The 17,268-nt window shown below is 45.9% G+C and overlaps 1 protein-coding gene across 1 annotated transcript in view; it reads left to right on the plus strand.

The window, feature by feature from the left end:
• The window catches only part of myt1lb (myelin transcription factor 1-like, b), a gene marked incomplete at both ends in the record, with an annotated part of 77,364 nt that overhangs the window by 59,928 nt on the left and 168 nt on the right, over positions 1-17,268 (plus strand). The window contains 9 exons of the mRNA XM_083924723.1: positions 666-728; positions 2,206-2,274; positions 2,949-3,011; positions 3,144-3,227; positions 11,785-12,006; positions 13,299-13,393; positions 13,907-14,010; positions 14,128-14,271; positions 16,333-16,395. Coding sequence (XP_083780849.1) covers positions 666-728; positions 2,206-2,274; positions 2,949-3,011; positions 3,144-3,227; positions 11,785-12,006; positions 13,299-13,393; positions 13,907-14,010; positions 14,128-14,271; positions 16,333-16,395 — 907 coding nt within the window. The remainder of the gene's footprint in view (positions 1-665; positions 729-2,205; positions 2,275-2,948; positions 3,012-3,143; positions 3,228-11,784; positions 12,007-13,298; positions 13,394-13,906; positions 14,011-14,127; positions 14,272-16,332; positions 16,396-17,268) is intronic.

The raw sequence follows: 17,268 nt of genomic DNA on the forward strand, positions 1-17,268 counted from the left end.
ACCTGACCCCGCTCCTCCCTCCTCCCTCTCACCTGACCCCTGACCTCCCTCTCACCTGACCCCGCTCCTCCCTCTCACCTGACCCCACTCCTCCCTCTCCTCCCTCTCACCTGACCCCGCTCCTCCCTCTCACCTGACCCCGCTCCCCCCTCTCACCTGACCCCGCTCCTCCCTCCTCCCTCTCACCTGATCCCTGACCTCCCTCTCACCTGACCCCGCACCTCCCTCTCACCTGACTCCACACCTCCCTCTCACCTGACCCCGCTCCTCCCTCTCACCTGACCCCACTCACGCTCAGAGTTCCCATCCTTCTCCTCGCTCTAGTTCACCTCGGAGAACCACCTCCCTTCCTCTCTCCCTTCCCACCCCCCCATCCTGCGCTGCCGGCTTGCTCTCCCACTTCATTCATTTGTCCGTAATCATCTCTTTCACTGATGCCTTCATTCCCTCTTTTGATGCTTTATGCTTATAAGACGCCAGCTGTCCGTACCGCCCCATACCAAGTGTAGCTGATCTTACGCTTTACACAGACAGTGAAGCTAAACTGGAAACAATGAAAACCAACAATCAGAAACAACCCCCCCTCCCCCTCTTTTTTCTGTAATTGTCACTTTTTCTCCATCTTCCCTTTGGGCTTATAAATCTGTCTATTCTTCCAACGGCAGATGTCCCACACCGGGGTGTGATGGAAGTGGTCACTTGACGAGCAATTTCTCCTCACATCGAAGGTGTGACTTCCTCTTCTCCTGGTGGATTCTGAGTCTACTGCTCTTTATTGTTTTCAGCTTACCTCGACTATGCTGTCACACACCCGTACGCAGAGTGTGTCCTCCTGTCTGTTAGCCCCTTTGCTGTCGGCCATCTTGAAACGAGGGTATCATGAAATGCACGGAAGGACTTAATGAATTAAAGATTGGATACATGCTCATTTTGAAGCTAAACCCTGGGATGAAATGATTCCTCCGCGGGCCGGGTTTAAAGCCTTCTAAGCTGATGTTATTCAGTCCTCCAGGCCCTTCCCACAGTGCAATGCGGACTAAGCATTTACCGTTCAGAGTAAGAAGACTTAAGCAGAATTATTGAGTCTGCAAGGACCGAGTGGTATCAGTCTGGAGGCTGACGTGGCCGCGCGTACGTGAGATTCCCCCTGAACAAGCTCCCGATTCCAGCCAACTTCTTTGAAAACAGCCCGGTGTGTTAATTCAGTGCTTTTTTATTCACCCGACGCTGTTTGAACACGGTGCAGGACTCACCATGGTGCGGGGCTCACCACGGTGCGGGACTCACCACGGTGCATGACTCACCACGGTGCAGGACTCACCACGGTGCATGACTCACCACGGTGCGGGACTCACCGCGGTGCGTGACTCACCACGGTGCGGGACTCACCACGGTGCAGGACTCACCACGGTGCGAGACTCACCACGGTGCAGGACTCACCACGGTGCGAGACTCACCACGGTGCGAGACTCACCGCGGTGCAGGACTCACCACGGTGCGAGACTCACCACGGTGCAGGACTCACCACGGTGCGAGACTCACCACGGTACGGGACTCACCACGGTGCGGGACTCACCACGGTGCGGGACTCACCACTGTGCGGGACTCACCACGGTGCGGGACTCACCACGGTGCATGACTCACCGCGATGCAGGTTTCACCGCGGTGCAGGACTCACCACGGTGCGGGACTCAACACGGTGCGGGACTCACCACGGTGCACTCACCGCGGTGCTGGACTCACCACGGTGCGGGACTCACCACGGTGCGGGACTCACCACGGTGCAGGACTCACCTGGTGCTGGACTCACCACGCATGACAACAACGTGTCCTTGGAACAAAAACTCAGATTTAAATCAGCTCCCTGCTCTTGCATCATGGCTTTTTTTTGCATTTTCTGGTTGAAGTTTTGTGTGTGTGTGTTTGTGTGTGCTTTTATATGTGTGTGTGTGTGCTTGTGTGTGTGTGTGTGTGTGTGTGTGTGTGTGTGTGTGTGTGTGTGTGTGTGTGTGTGTGTGTCTGTGTGTCCTCTGATGTAACTAATGTTGGTATATCTCTCAGTCTCTCAGGTGTGTGTGTCCGTGTGTGTGTGTGTGTCTGTGTGTGTGTGTGTGTGTCCGTGTGTGCGTGTTTGTATACGTGTGTGTGTGTGTGTGTGTGTGTGTGTGTGTCCTCTGATGTAACTAATGTTGGTGTCTCTTTCAGTCTCTCAGGTTGTCCTTTAGCTGATAAGAGCATCCGAAGTATGCTGGCCAACAACGCGCAAGAGCTCAAGTAAGGCGTGAGATGATTCCCTGATGTATGTGTGGTGTGTGTGGTGTGTGTGGTGTATGTGATGTGCGTGATGTGTTATGTGTGATGTGTGTGTGATGTGTGTGTGTGTGTCGCTCACTCTGCCGAGGTCAAACGCATCAGTGTTGGTGCAAACATGCACTTTTACAGGAGGTAACGTAAAGCACAGCACACAGAGAAATCCTACGCGGCTCAGAAGAGACATGGAAACTTGATTTCAGCGATAAAGATGTTTTTTATATGAACTCAGTGCGTTTTGCTGCCGCGGACGCCCTCGTCCACAGCAGCTCCTGCGTCTGGACTCAGGTCTATTTTAGAGTTAGTTCGTTTCTGTAAAAGTCCTCACATTTTTTTAATTTTTGACGTTTTCACGAACTTCTTCTTTACGTAAACAGGTTGATTTCATGGCGTTATTTGGACCGAGTGCCCGACAGATTGTCTAATTACAACCACAGTGAATTCATTTATGGCTGTTTATGCTTTTAATGCTGTTGTCTCGTGTCTTTATGTAGAATTTTCCGCGCAGACGGACGATAAAGTCTTTTCTTATCTTACATAACTATGAATGAAATGCTCGACGCGGGCTGCAGTGCTTTATCCGCGGGGTCCTCACTTTTGCTGTAGGCCCTGAGCCCTTTCTGTGTTTTCTGCCCCAGGTGCCCGACACCAGGGTGCGATGGTTCGGGACATATCACTGGCAACTACGCCTCACACAGAAGGTACGACGCCCTCTGTGCACGAATGAACCATTTCCTCTCTTTCCTGTCTCACACACACTCTGCTCTCTGTGTCCCTCACACACACACACACACTGTATGCTTCAACACTGTAACACTGTCATCCGTCTGCAGTCTCTCAGGGTGTCCGCGGGCCAGGAAAAGTGGGATAAAGATCATCCACAGTAAAGAGAACAAGGAGGACCAGGAGCCCATCAGGTACAGTGCAGACACCCATCATCCGTCTTCTGTCTCCTTTCCTACTCCTGCTGCACACTGTACATTCTTCTTCTTCACTTGAGTTTATTCACAAACACCACTTCAAACATAATAAAGTTGGTATTTACAAAGTTAATTGGGTAGAAGGAAAAGGAAGCTAGAGAAGCTTATAGGCAGGGACCCCATGGTTCATGCAGAGGTAGTGGTACAGTCCAAAGTATACACAGTTTCCACCTGTGAGCAAAAATGATGAGTAAATGCATGCAAAAGCACCAGAGCACACATAATTAATACATGACATGCACATACAGTCATACGCATACGTCTCAGTCGTCCATGAGGAAACAGATCTATATGAAATAAAGCTTGGTGGGACATTAAATCTCAAAAAACAACATATAACTTTACTTTTCTTTTAAAATGATGCAAGTAAGACGGGGAACAAAAGAGCAAAGTGCTTATTATGCAGGATTTGGATTTTAGATTTCACACATTAATTAACAAGAGCAACACAGTCACGCATGTAAACGGGTCAGATTTAGTCATGCAGGCTAATTTTCATCTGCAGGTAACGATTTTCAAACCTGTCACAAGCTTCAGCTGCTTGATAACGAGCACATGATTAGACTCAGGCGTGTTGGAGCAGAGAGAAACCTCAAACATGCAGGACAGTGGCTCCAGAAGCAGGGTTGGGCAGCCCTGACTAAGGGCGCCCTCCCACTGTGCCTCCGTCCCGTGCCCCGTGCTTTAGGGTCCTTGTCCCCCCCTCCAGGCCCGTTTGTACTCACACTACCTGGGCCTCGGAGAATGCTTCTTGCTGCCTATACGTCATCACGCCGTAACACGTCACACGCATTGATGACGTCATGGCGATGCGTGGCTTTGTTTCCAGATCTTTCCGTAGACCTCGGAGTTTTTGTGCGTCTTGTCGACTGTTTTTGAATCTTTTCATCGACCAAATCTGCAGTAAACACTCCACCTCCGCATCACACCAACGTGAACCTTTCACCGCCATTGTTTGAAATGTCCGCGCATGGTCCCTCCTTCTTTTTTCTACGTCCCAACAGGCGCACAGGAAATGACCTCAGAGCCGCCGTAGGCCTCGTGCTCGTACACGTGCGCACGCTCGTGCTCGTACATGTGCAAACGTGCTTTACTAAAGTCCACCTCTCCCAAACGGGCCTTGGACGGCAAGTTGGCCGCAGCTAGACGCGGAGAAGTTGCTCTCACACTGGTCAAACGCACTATGCTTTAGCAGCAAAACCTGTTTTGGCCCGGTGCGGAAGGACAGTGTGAGTGTGTAAGAGTGTTCCTCCTTCTACCCCAACAACAACAACACACAGGAATAAATCAGGAATAAAGTCTCTGACAGGACGAGTGCGGCGTGAGCGTAAAGTTTCAACCCAGAATCTGACGGTGCAGGAGAAACTTCAGAAGAGCAAAAGGTCGTAGCAGTTTAGAGAGTGGAGCTTCTGCGGTCTCCGGTGAGCCCGCGGAGACGCACAGGTGAGGGGAGAGATTGATTAGACTCTTCCTGAATCCCACTATGGGCTCCTCTGGCCTCAGCCCTGCAGCCGCATTGATTTCTCTGGTGGTGCAGAGCACAAATACCACACTTCTCTGTCCGTCCTCCATCAACCCCGTCCTTCTGTTGGAGTCTGAGGCCGCAGGTAACCCTGTAGCTGCTCTGACATTAGATATGTTTGTTTAATATTTTATAATATGTATGGAGGAGTGCACTAAATAAATAAATAGATAAGAAAATATGACATTCAGTGTTTCCCGCAGGTTTACAGCGTTTGGTGACAATAAAATTAAAGGAACGCACGGTAGCGTTGTTGCCTGGATGTTGTTTTGTTAGCGTTCCAGTCGGTGTTTAATCAGACAATTTAATGGTCGGGTTCGTCCTAAAGGTCAGTCCCGCAACATGGAGAAATGAATCAGTGTTTAAGGGTGTTAAAAATCAGCAGACAGAAGAATCACAGTTATAAAAGCAATAATCAGCCACGATGCAAACTCGGTTTAAATCAGTGTTTCGCACAATGAGCTACACTCAGCATCAGAACATGTCTTTTAAACTGGCCTGGGAACGCCTCAGGACCCCCCAGTTAGAGCTGGTTAATGTGGCCCGGGAAAGGGAAGTTTGGGGTCCCCTGCTAAAGCTGCTGCCCCCGAGACCTGACCCCGGATAAGAGGCTGAAGATGAGATGAGATGTCCAAAAGGTCCAAATAATGTTCTCCAACAGAAACAGAACAAAGTTACATCACAAATCAACAAATAAAGAAATAATTTCAGTTTGTTTGATTCTGTTTTAGTTGTTTTTTGTTCTCAAATTAAATAATAAAGGATCTCTGAGAAGTTTCAGTTTCGTTTTCCCTGTTAGGAGTGGAAACTGAAGCAAAATGACTTAAAACTTAAGCAAAATGACTAAAAACAGATGCAAAATGACTGAAAACAGATGCAAAATGACTAAAAACAGATGCAAAATGACTGAAAACAGATACAAAATGAGTAAAAACAGATGCAAAATGACTAAAAACAGATGCAAAATGACTGAAAACAGATGCAAAATGACTAAAAACAGATGCAAAATGACTAAAAACAGATGCAAAATGAGTAAAAACTAATGCAAAATGACAAGAAATTTAAGCAAAATGACTAAAAACAGATGCAAAATGACAAAAAACTAATGCAAAATGACTTAAAACAGATGCAAAATGACAAGAAACTTAAGCAAAATGACTAAAAACAGATGCAAAATGACTAAAAACAGAAGCAAAATGACTAAAAACAGATGCAAAATGACTAAAAACAGATGCAAAATGACTTAAAACAGATGCAAAATGACTTAAAACAGATGCAAAATGACTAAAACAGATGCAAAATGACTTAAAACTTGATCATTTTATCTATAAAATATTGAAAATGCCCTTTAATTTTTCCTCACAGCCCAAGTGTAAATCATCAAATGTCTTGTTTTGTCCAAGCAAAAGTCCAAAGATGCTCACTTAACCGTCACATGTGATGAAGAAAACCCTCAAATCCTCACATTTGAGCAGCTGGAACCAGCAACTGTCCGTCGACTAATTGAATAACGTAAATAAACTGTAGTTATACATTAATATATAAGTGTGAGGGTTTCAGGGGAAAGGTCAAAAGAAAGTATTAACACTGCACGGAAGAGTCCGGCAGCTTTAAAGCGTGAGACACGAGGTTGAGCCCTGCTCACCCCAATCATCCCCGTACAGTCGTACAGTCGTACAGTCCCTGACCTGTCGTGCTGTCGCTGCAGCGCGGAGCACAAAGACTGCGCTCACCAGGCTCTCACTGCTGGACATTATGTATTCCTGGATGGTCTGTTTGGCTCCTCTGAGCTGTTACACAGCACACCCTTGGCTCTCAGTCTTATCACAGACTGCTGGATGTTGGCCCGGCGGCACAGTTCTGGACCGGTCTGCTGCCAGCTTGTAGCAGGTCGCCTTTCAGGTCGCTGACGAGGGGTTGGGGCTGATATCTGGTTCATGCAGCCGGGACGTTTATGGCTTGAACTGGGGTCCAGACTTCCCCTCGGGAGGACAAGGAAAGGTGCAGCACGGGAAAGGCAAGAATGTAGAGACATTTCGAGAGAAGCAATTCTTCCACCATCATCTTCAGCCCAAAATAATTCACAGGTTTGTAGAGAATCAAAAGTTACAGGCGGCTTTCATTAGTTTACACCACAGACTGTATAAAAATGGACGTAGCGTCTCCGTCGGGGTCCGTTCTCTCAACTCGATCTAATCGCACAATGAGCTACACTCAGCATCAGAACATGTCTTTGAATCATTAAAGTCCAAAACGTCCAAATAATGTTCTCCAACAGAACCAGAACAAAGTTACATCAAAAATCAACAAATAAATAAATAATTTCAGTTTGTTTGATTCTGTTTTAGTTGTTTTTTGTTCTCAAACTAAATAATAAAGGATCTCTGAGAAGTTTCAGTTTCGTTTTCCCCGTTAGGAGTGGAAACTTGAGCAAAATGACTAAAAACAGAAGCAAAATGACTAAAAACAGAAGCAAAATGACAAGAAACTTAAGCAAAATGACTAAAAACAGATGCAAAATGACTTAAAACAGATGCAAAATGACAAGAAACTTACGCAAAATGACTAAAAACAGATGCAAAATGCTTGAAAAACCGATGCAAAATGACTTAAAACAGATGCAAAATGACAAGAAACTTAAGCAAAATGACTAAAAACCGATGCAAAATGACTAAAAACCAATGCAAAATGACAAGAAACTGATGCAAAATGACTAAAAACAGAAGCAAAATGACTAAAAACCAATGCAAAATGACAAGAAACCGATGCAAAATGACTAAAAACCAATGCAAAATGACAAGAAACTGATGCAAAATGACTAAAAACAGAAGCAAAATGACTAAAAACCAATGCAAAATGACAAGAAACTGATGCAAAATGACTAAAAACAGAAGCAAAATGACTAAAAACTGATGCAAAATGACAAGAAACTTAACCCTCCTGTTGTCCTCATTTTCTCTATAAACCCCGTGTCCTCCGGGTCAAAATGACCCGTCTTCACTAAACCCCTAATATAAGCAGCCTAATTGAATTTAAACATCAAATTTCATCTTGCTTGAAGAAACAACTTGTCATTCACCACAAAATGTGTGAATAACTGAGTTTTCCCTCTTCACTTCATTTATATACCTTAAGAAAAGAAAAAAATGTGCAAAACGGAGTTTGAATGCGTTTTCATTCATCCCAATGACTCAGTTTGAACAATTGAAGACAATGTACAACACAAGATATGAGAAATAACATAACCCATTGCTCTGGGTTGTATTCCTCCCCATCTTCTTCTTCTGATACATCCTCCACTTACGCACACTCACGGCTCCAGCACAGACAGAGTTCAGGGCCCTGTCGTCTGCAGCACCTTTATGATCTCTGCAGTCTGCGATAACACCTGTGTGTTGTTTACGTCTGCTACTGTCTCGTTCACGTCTACTACTCATTGATCTGAGACGGATCAAAGGCACAGCCGTCCGTGAGAAGACCCCATGATCTGTCCTGTTTACGTCTGCTACTGATTAAAACAACTCAAACATTGAAACATTCAGTGGTTTGTAAATAACTCTGTGACCTTGAGTTCAACTCTTTGTGCCTCACGGGTCATTTTGACCCCAGGACGACCTTTGTACCCTTTTTTGTAGCTTACATGGAAATGTGAATAAAAGCAACATTTCACTTTTTCTACTGTTGGTGCCAATCCAGGAAAATTTCAGGTTAAAGAAATATCGTTTAGGGGATTTTTGTTTGGTTTTTAACACAGTGGCGGGTCATTTTGACCCAAAGACAACAGGAGGGTTAAGCAAAATGACTAAAAACAAAAGCAAAATGACAAGAAACTGATGCAAAATGACTAAAAACAGATGCAAAATGACAAGAAACTGATGCAAAATGACTAAAAACAGATGCAAAATGACTAAAAACAAAAGCAAAATGACTAAAAACTGATGCAAAATGACTAAAAACAGATGCAAAATGACTAAAAACTGATGCAAAATGACTAAAAACAAAAGCAAAATGACAAGAAACAAAAGCAAAATGACTAAAAACAAAAGCAAAATGACAAGAAACAAGAATGTAGAGACATTTCTAGAGAAGCAAATCTTCCTCCATCATCTTCAGCCCAAAATAATTCACAGGTTTGTAGAGAATCAAATGTTACCGGCGGCTTTCATCAGTTTACACCACAGACTGTATAAAAAATGGACGTAGCGTCTCTCTCGGGGTCCGTTCTCTCAACTTGATCCAATCGACCTCGCCTACGGGAGTCTCCATCTTGTCAGAATTCGACTCCGCCTCATTTCCTCTTACCAAAAAAGGGCATGTATGTGACGTTGGGGGGAGGGGCGTACATCCATCTGGCTGACGTTTACCTCCGAGGAGAAGTGAGGGCCAGAGGCTAGCTGTCACTCAAGAGGCCACGCCCCTAATTATTCATAACATCCAATAAAATAAAAACTAGCCCCTCCCCCTCAGTGTTGTCATGGATCATTAGATTAAAATGTGTCTTTCCCCTTCTCTTTGCCTCACGGTCGGCCATGTTTGCTGAAGAAGGGGGCGTGGCTTAACTTTAGATGATGTAGTAGAACATTAGCTTATAGCCTCATTTCCTCTTACCAAAAAAGGGCATGTATGTGACGTTGGGGGGAGGGAGATACATCCATCTTGATGAAGAAGGGGCGTGGCTCAACTGCAGTCCACTTTAGATGATGTAGAACAAAGTGATTGGCTTATAGCAGGGATTCCCAGAGTATGGGCCGTGGCCCCCTGGTGGGCTGCGAAGGTACTGCAGGTGTGCCGCAAGAGGTCATTTACAATAAATAATATAAAGTTTCAATTTTGTTATGACCATAAAGTATTTATAATAACATATTTACATTTTAAAAAGTAATCAGAGTTAATAAAATAAAACCATGGGATTTAAAGTCGCAGTTGGCAACATTTGTTTGATCATATTCACTGAAGCCCGCTCTGCTCCGATAGAACAACATAAATCATCAGGTTTTAGGAAAAACGGCCTCTACGTACACGTACTTGTTAGCCAGCCTACCTCCATTTGGCGTGTACTCCATGCCGTTTAACGATGAGAGAAGACACAAGCGCGTTCACAGGAATGTGGTGCACGCGCACTGACGAGCACTTGATGGGGGAGAGCGGAGGAGCTCGCTGGTAGAGGGGGAGGGGCGTGAGAGTAAACATTCAAAATTTGAGTTAACTCAATTTGCCAGACTTGGCGACTGCAGCTTTAAACTATATTACAGCAGTGTATTATTTATCATTGGTGGGGAAGTGATTGGCTTACAGCAGTGATTCCCAGAGTATGGGCCGTGGCCCCCTGGTGGGCTGTGAAGGTACTGCAGGTGGGCTGCAAGAGGAGAAATAGAAAGTTTCAATTTTGTATTTACAGCCGGATAGACATCTACTCACATAAGTGTGTGCACTTGGGTGGAGGTAGATGACAGTTATAATATATCTGGACATCCTGGAGAAGTTATGTCCATTAGAACGGTCGGGGAACGAACGGTTGGGTAAATCTAATCTGAACAGGTTTGGATCCGGATTGGAAGCGCACAGTGGAATTGTTTGAAGGAATATAACTTAGTCTGACCGTTCTGGGTCCAGGTTTTGGGGCTCGGGACGATGGATTACTTAGGAAAATTCCTTTATTTACCAGGGAAAAACTCTCAAATACAACAGGAAATACACTGTGGCAGACATCAGTACATGTGACACCCCCTGACTGTCAAAGCTGTGGAGCTGAACTAAAACGAGGTGGCTGCTATTTGCAGACGGAACAGATACTTTCACAACTGTAGCTCGCTTTACCCATAATCCATTTTGTGAGCTGTGACATTTGGAATAATTTACTGCCTCATTGCATCTGATTAGCACTGGTGTTGATGCACTGTCAGCATTCCCAAACTGTGATAAGGCTGCCACTGGGACAGCTCTAATATGATGATGGTATCTTTGTTTATATCGAAGCAGCAGAGATAGAAGGGAAAGAGAAAAGTGATTCTCGTTCATACGGTCTATAGTGGTTTACTACTCAAGATGCAAACAGACTGTGTACCAGAGCAGCTCAGACTCAGCAGGTCAAGAAAGGATGGTGTCTACCTGTGTGACGCAAAGATGATTGGACCAACTTTGAATATCTCATCTCATCTTCAACCTCTTATCCGGGGTCGGGTCATGGGGGCAGCAGCTTTAGCAGGGACCCCAAACTTCCCTTTCCCGGGCCACATTAACCAGCTCTAACTGGGGGATCCTGAGGCGTTCCCAGGCCAGTGTGGAGATCTAATCTCTCCACCTGGTCCTGGGTCTTCCCCGAGGCCTCCTCCCAGCTGGACGTGCCTGGAGCACCTCCCTAGGGAGGCGCCCAGGGTTCATCCTTACCAGATGATCCTGAACCACCTCAACTGGCTCCTTTCAACGCAAAGGAGCAGCGGCTCTACTCCGAGTTCCTCACGGATGCTGAACTTCTCCCCCTCTCTCTAAGGGAGACTCCAGCCCCCCTCCTGAGGAAACACATTTCACACGCTTGGACCTGGACCTGGTTCTTTGGGTCCTGACCCAGCTTTCAGGACCACAGGTGAGGGTAGGAACCAGGACTGAGCGGTAGATCCAGAGCTTTGTCTTCCTCAGCTCTCTTTTCGTCACAACGGTGCGGTAGAGCGACTGCAGCTCCGCCCCCACTGCTCGGATTCTCCGGCCAAACTCACGCTCCATCGTCCCCTCACTCGTGAACATGATCCCGAGGTCCTTGAACTCCTTCACTTGGGGTCAGGACTCATTCCCTACCTGGAGTAACAATCCACCGGTTTCCTGCTGAGAGCCAGGGCCTCAGATTTAGAGGTGCTGAAGGTCACTGACCGACGATGCCATCAGCTTTTAATATGTAAGCAAATAAAGGTTGTGGTTGTATGAATGTATGAGATGAATCAGATTGTTGACTGAGAACATTTCTCTCTGTCCCTCCAGGTGTCCGGTCCCAGGTTGTGACGGTCAGGGACACGTGACGGGGAAGTATGCGTCCCACCGAAGCGCGTCGGGATGCCCCATAGCAGCCAAGAGACAAAAGGACGGCTACCTAAACGGCATCCAGTTCACATGGAAGTCCGGCAAGACAGAGGGCATGTCCTGCCCCACACCAGGCTGCGACGGCTCGGGTCACGTCAGCGGCAGCTTCCTGACGCATCGGAGGTGAGTCCGGGAAACCTGGCTGGAGTACTGCTCAACGCAAGAAGATCTGAGGAGTCCAGTTTTCTTGTAAACAGATAAAAGTTATGTTTAAAGCATAGACTGGACAAAAATAACGGATAATGTGGAAGCTGCAGTCTTTCTAGTGTCCAGCAGGGGGCGATTCTACGAGTCTACTTCTCACATGATTTACTACCACACTAAACATTTTCCTAATGAGTATATGGTCTTCTTCCATACAGCACAATGTGCGTTATATGACATATTGTCCCATTTAGGATCAAACAGATGATAAAGCAGGGTATTTTTTTAGGGTGGTGCTAAATGGCGACCTCTCGATCAGGATAGAGGCTTCAGAATGCACATTCACAGCACGGTACATTAAAATAGCTTGTTGTCTGTGTTTTCACTGTGTATTTCCACTTCATCAAGGTTAACTGTAACATCTTGGTCTCCTAAATATGTCTTGATCTTCTGTCCGGTGGTTGCATCTTACTAACCAAGCTAGTGCTAGCGTTAGCTGGTAATTTAAGGGAAACTTCCTTTTAAACCGGCGCTGTGTGACTGCAGTACATGCAGAACAATGTCAGTGCTGGTGGCTCCCTGCTCACCTGGCAGCAGAAGTCCATCAAAGGTTTTGCATCAGCTGGTTGAAAATCTGTAGAAGTTTCCCTCTTTAGCGTGTAGCTTAGCGCAACAATACTGGCTTAACGCTCGCTACCAGACCTTTCACCTTGACCCAATATGGTAACTTCTGGCTCAAAAAAGAAAGTGTCCTATGTTATTTTTTCCCACAATCAGTGCTGAATTCCCCGGCAAATAGGCCTATGTAGACCCTAACACTACCCCCTAACCCTGACCCTAACACTACCCCCTAACCCTGACCCTGACCCTAACACTACCCCTTAACCCTGACCCTAACACTACCCCCTAACCCTGACCCTGACCCTAACACTACCTCCTAACCCTGACCCTAACACTACCCCTTAACCCTGACCCTAACACTACCCCCTAACCCTGACCCTGACCCTAACACTACCACCTAACCCTGACCCTGACACTACCTCCTAACCCTGACCCTAACACTACCCACTAACCCTAACCCTAACAAAATGCTGAATTAAATCCGCGAAGGCACAGGCTTATGCAACCAGGGAACATCGGACCCTTTTCGGGTGGGAAACATAGGAACCGGGGAACATAGGGATGATCCCATAGAGCCCAGCATTTGTCTCCCTGTGTGCGTGAAATACCCTGAAGCAATGCTTCCTCTCCTTGTTGTTCCTCTCCTCCAGTCTGTCGGGTTGTCCACGGGCCACCTCCGCCATGAGGAAAGCCAGGCTCTCCGGGGTGGAAATGCTAACAATAAAGCAGCAACGCGCCAGCAACGGTAACTCCAACTACCACTCACACACACAATACAGCCAATCAGGAACATGGATTTGCAATGATTTGCTGAACAGAGTTCCAATTTAAGACCATAAACCAATCAGAGGGACGTGTTTGGAAAGCAATATCTGAGAAAAAGTGATGTAAATAAAGAGAAGAGGGGCAGTAATCAGACATGGGACATCTGAACTAGCTTGTGGTCGTGTGCTCCGTCTGTTTTCCTAACACTTCACCCCTGATTGCAGTGAGTTTCAACACTTTATAAAGGGATGTGACAGGATCATAATGCAGTTCTTCTGTGGGATTGTTGAGTCTGCATCAGATCAACCTGCCCCACTTCTACTTATTGTAGAGGTGAAGACAGTCACACACTGTCCAGCAGAACTCTTAGGAGGCTACGCAGTCATACTGTGTCATCTTTAATTACTTCAGTCCAACACAAAGGCTGTTAATCTCATTTATGACTGAGGCCTTGCAGCAATGTGCCGGTGTTAACGCTGCCCCTCCTCCGCAGGACTGGAGCACGAAGAGGACATCAAACAGCTGGATGAAGATATCAAAGATTTAAGTGAATCAAATTCACAAGTGGAAGCGGACATGATCAAACTCCGAACGCAGGTACGTCACTTCCTGTGTGCCCGTGTTTCTGTATATCTGAGTAAGCGGTGGTGTGCATGTGCCGGTGAGTACACAGCTGTACCGTAACATCCTGTCATCCACCCGTCCTCTCCTCAGATTACAACAATGGAGTCCAACCTGAAGTCCATAGAGGAGGAAAACAAGGTGATTGAACAGCAAAATGAATCTCTCCTGCATGAGCTGGCCAACGTCAGCCAGTCACTGATTAACAGTTTAGCTAATGTCCAGCTCCCTCATATGGTAAGGGCCACCAGGAATGGCAAGCCGGCAAGTTGCAGAATATAGCTAACCGTAGCATTACAGCGGCTGATTCATTTATTTGTGTAATGAACAACAGTGCATGCTTGGTCTAAAGTGTTGAGCATTGCTTGTCTTTGCAAACAGTAAGGGGGAGTTGGGAAATGAGGTTTGATTGGGCTTTTTTTTTTACAGTGGTAGCAACTCCGACAACCGAAATCTGGGCTACATTCAGCAGTTTAGGCGAAACAAAGGCTTATGTTGAGTCTAGAATGGTGATTAAAGGCTTTAATTGCAGGTGTATAGCAAAGTGGTATCATGTTCTGTTTCATAGTATCACGCACTCTTCCATCCTAGCTTTCCATCCTTCACTGTGCCGTTCTTTTACGATATCCTAAGGAATGAATTATTCTTCAGATAGGAATCTTGTCTTAGTGGCAAGCTGATACTGGAGTCATTCATTTCAGCTCCTTATGACCATTCTGACGTTCGGACACCACGGGCCTGCCTGGCTCTGTTTGTCTTAGGGCGCATTCACACTGTCCATCCGTATCGTGCCCAAACAGGTTTCACAGCTAAAGTCTAGTTCGTTTGACCAGTGTGAGTGCAACTGTACCGCGCCTAGCTGCGGCACACTTGCCGTCCACGGCCCGTTTGAGAGAGGTGGGCTTTAGTAAAGCACGTTTGCACGTGTACGAGCACGAGCGTGCGCACGTGTACGAGCACGAGGCCTACGGCGGTTCTGAGGTCATTTCCTGTGCGCCTGTTGGGACGTAGAAAAAAGAAGGAGGGACCATGCGCGGACATTTCAAACAATGGCGGTGAAAGGTTCACGTTGGTCTGATGCGGAGGTGGAGTGTTTACTGCAGATTTGGTCGATGAAAAGATTCAAAAACAGTCGACAAGACGCACAAAAACTCTGAGGTCTACGGAAAGATCTGGAAACAAAGCCACGCATCGCCATGACGTCATCAATGCGTGTGACGTGTTACGGCGTGATGACGTATAGGCAGCAAGAAGCATTCTCCGAGGCCCAGGTAGTGTGAGTACAAACGGGCCTGGAGGGGGGGACAAGGACCCTAAAGCACGGGGCGTGGTGCGGAAGGACAGTGTGAGTGCGCCCTTAATGTCTTAAGGCAGGGACACACCAAGTCAACATCAAAGAACTTGAGGCAAGGGGAGCTGAGCGTTACGTTATCTCACGTCACTTGTGTTGCACTTAACCGAGTTGCAGCGTAGACTGTCTATAAAGACGGACGGCTCGACAACAGCAATCAAGAAAGGTTTTTGAGAAGCCCGTTTCGAGGTGTGTGTCGATGACGTATGTGGTTCAGGAAATGGTTCACGGGTTTGCCTTGCGATGCGAAACATAACGGGGAAACGAGACGCAATGTAAATCCCAACTTTATAAACTTTACTTTTCTCTGTACCACGGCTTCATCTGTGCCTAAAGAAGGTGGAATTCTCTCTTAAAAAAAAAAAATCCGCCAGAGGCCCAGCACTGTGGAAAACTTATTTTTAAATAAAATTAATAAAATGTCCCCCTAACACAGGCACACACATCCCTCCCTGGTGGCTGTCAGCAGGTCACAGGTCCCGCCCCCTCCATGTTAGTGGATGGGACAACAGCCAAACAGAACAGAACACCTAAAAAGAGATGATTTGTGTCGATGTAGGTAGTTTTTATTACGCTGATGTTTGTTCAAGTGTTAATGCATCTGATACGTTTGGCTCCCACGCTGATTCAATATGCTGAATCTGCAAAAACAGCCTAGTCGAGCCGACAAGGGCGGACTAGTGCCACCGGTGCGGGACACACCACAGAAACAAGGGTGACGGTCGCTCATGTCAGCCCAACTGTGACCAGCGTCTGGCGGTCGGCTCGGTGTGCCCCTGCCTCTCTATGTCTTCATCTATGTCCAGCTTCTATTTTTCTAGTTCTAGTTTTCCACTTGTGTGTGCAGCTGTAAATCCAATACTGCCACCTAGTGTTCAACTGTAAGAACTACAGCATAGTTTGTCAAATCAAACTAATAGAAATGTGTCCCTTCTTGCCTTCCATAGAAGCCCCTGGCACACAAAGAGCCTCCTCTAAGGAACAACAGCTGCTTACAGTTGCACCAGCAAGTAAGTCAGTGACGTATCTCATTTACATGCTGTCTATGTGTTTCAGTATTGTATTCCACTACCTCTATACTCTGTATGTTATCATTTCTATGGATGGGTTTGAGTCTTTTGACTCAAACCCATCCATTTGAGTCGGTTTGGAAAGGAACTGCATCTTCAGGACCATTTTAAACAGGGACTCTCTCAGCTTTTAACTTTTTAACTTTTTGAGTCGCTCTGTTTTCTTTGTGGTCGTTTTGAGTCATTTGTAGTCGCTATTTGTTTGGTTTTGGTCGTTTGTAATGACTTTGGGTCAATTTGTGGTCATTTTACAACTATTTATGGTCATTCTACATGTCTTTGTAGTCATTTTACATACTTTAGCGAGAGTTTTGCATCCACTTTGAGTTATTCTGCACTTTTTTTCTGTGTTTTTACGTCAGTTTTTAGTTGATTTGCACTTATTTGTGGTCATTTTGAGTCATTTGTAGTCACTATTTGTTTGGTTTTGGTTGTTTAGTGTGATTTTGTTTCTCTTTGTAAAAGCTTTAGGTCAATTTGTGGTCATTTTGCACACCTTTGTGATGGTTTTACATAGATTTTTAGCTGATTTGCATTTATTTGTGGTCATTTTCAGTCATTTTCAGTCGGTATTTGTTTGGTTTTGGTCGTTTAGTGTCATTTTGGAAAGGATCTGCATCTTGAGAGCATTTTAAACAAGTAAATAAAGCGATTTGGCAGAAACACCGATGAAGCAGTGAAAAGGTTCTGTATACAGCAAAGTGGCTCAAACTCATTTGTTTTAAATTTGGCTTTTATCTCGTTTTGGAAAAGAGCTCTTCATATGTGTTTTTGATTTTGTGCTGAGCTGTCCCTTTAAATCCTCTAACAGCC

Source organism: Echiichthys vipera (genome assembly GCF_963691815.1).
Source record: "Echiichthys vipera genome assembly, chromosome: 12".
In the NCBI taxonomy this organism is placed as follows: domain Eukaryota; kingdom Metazoa; phylum Chordata; class Actinopteri; order Perciformes; family Trachinidae; genus Echiichthys; species Echiichthys vipera.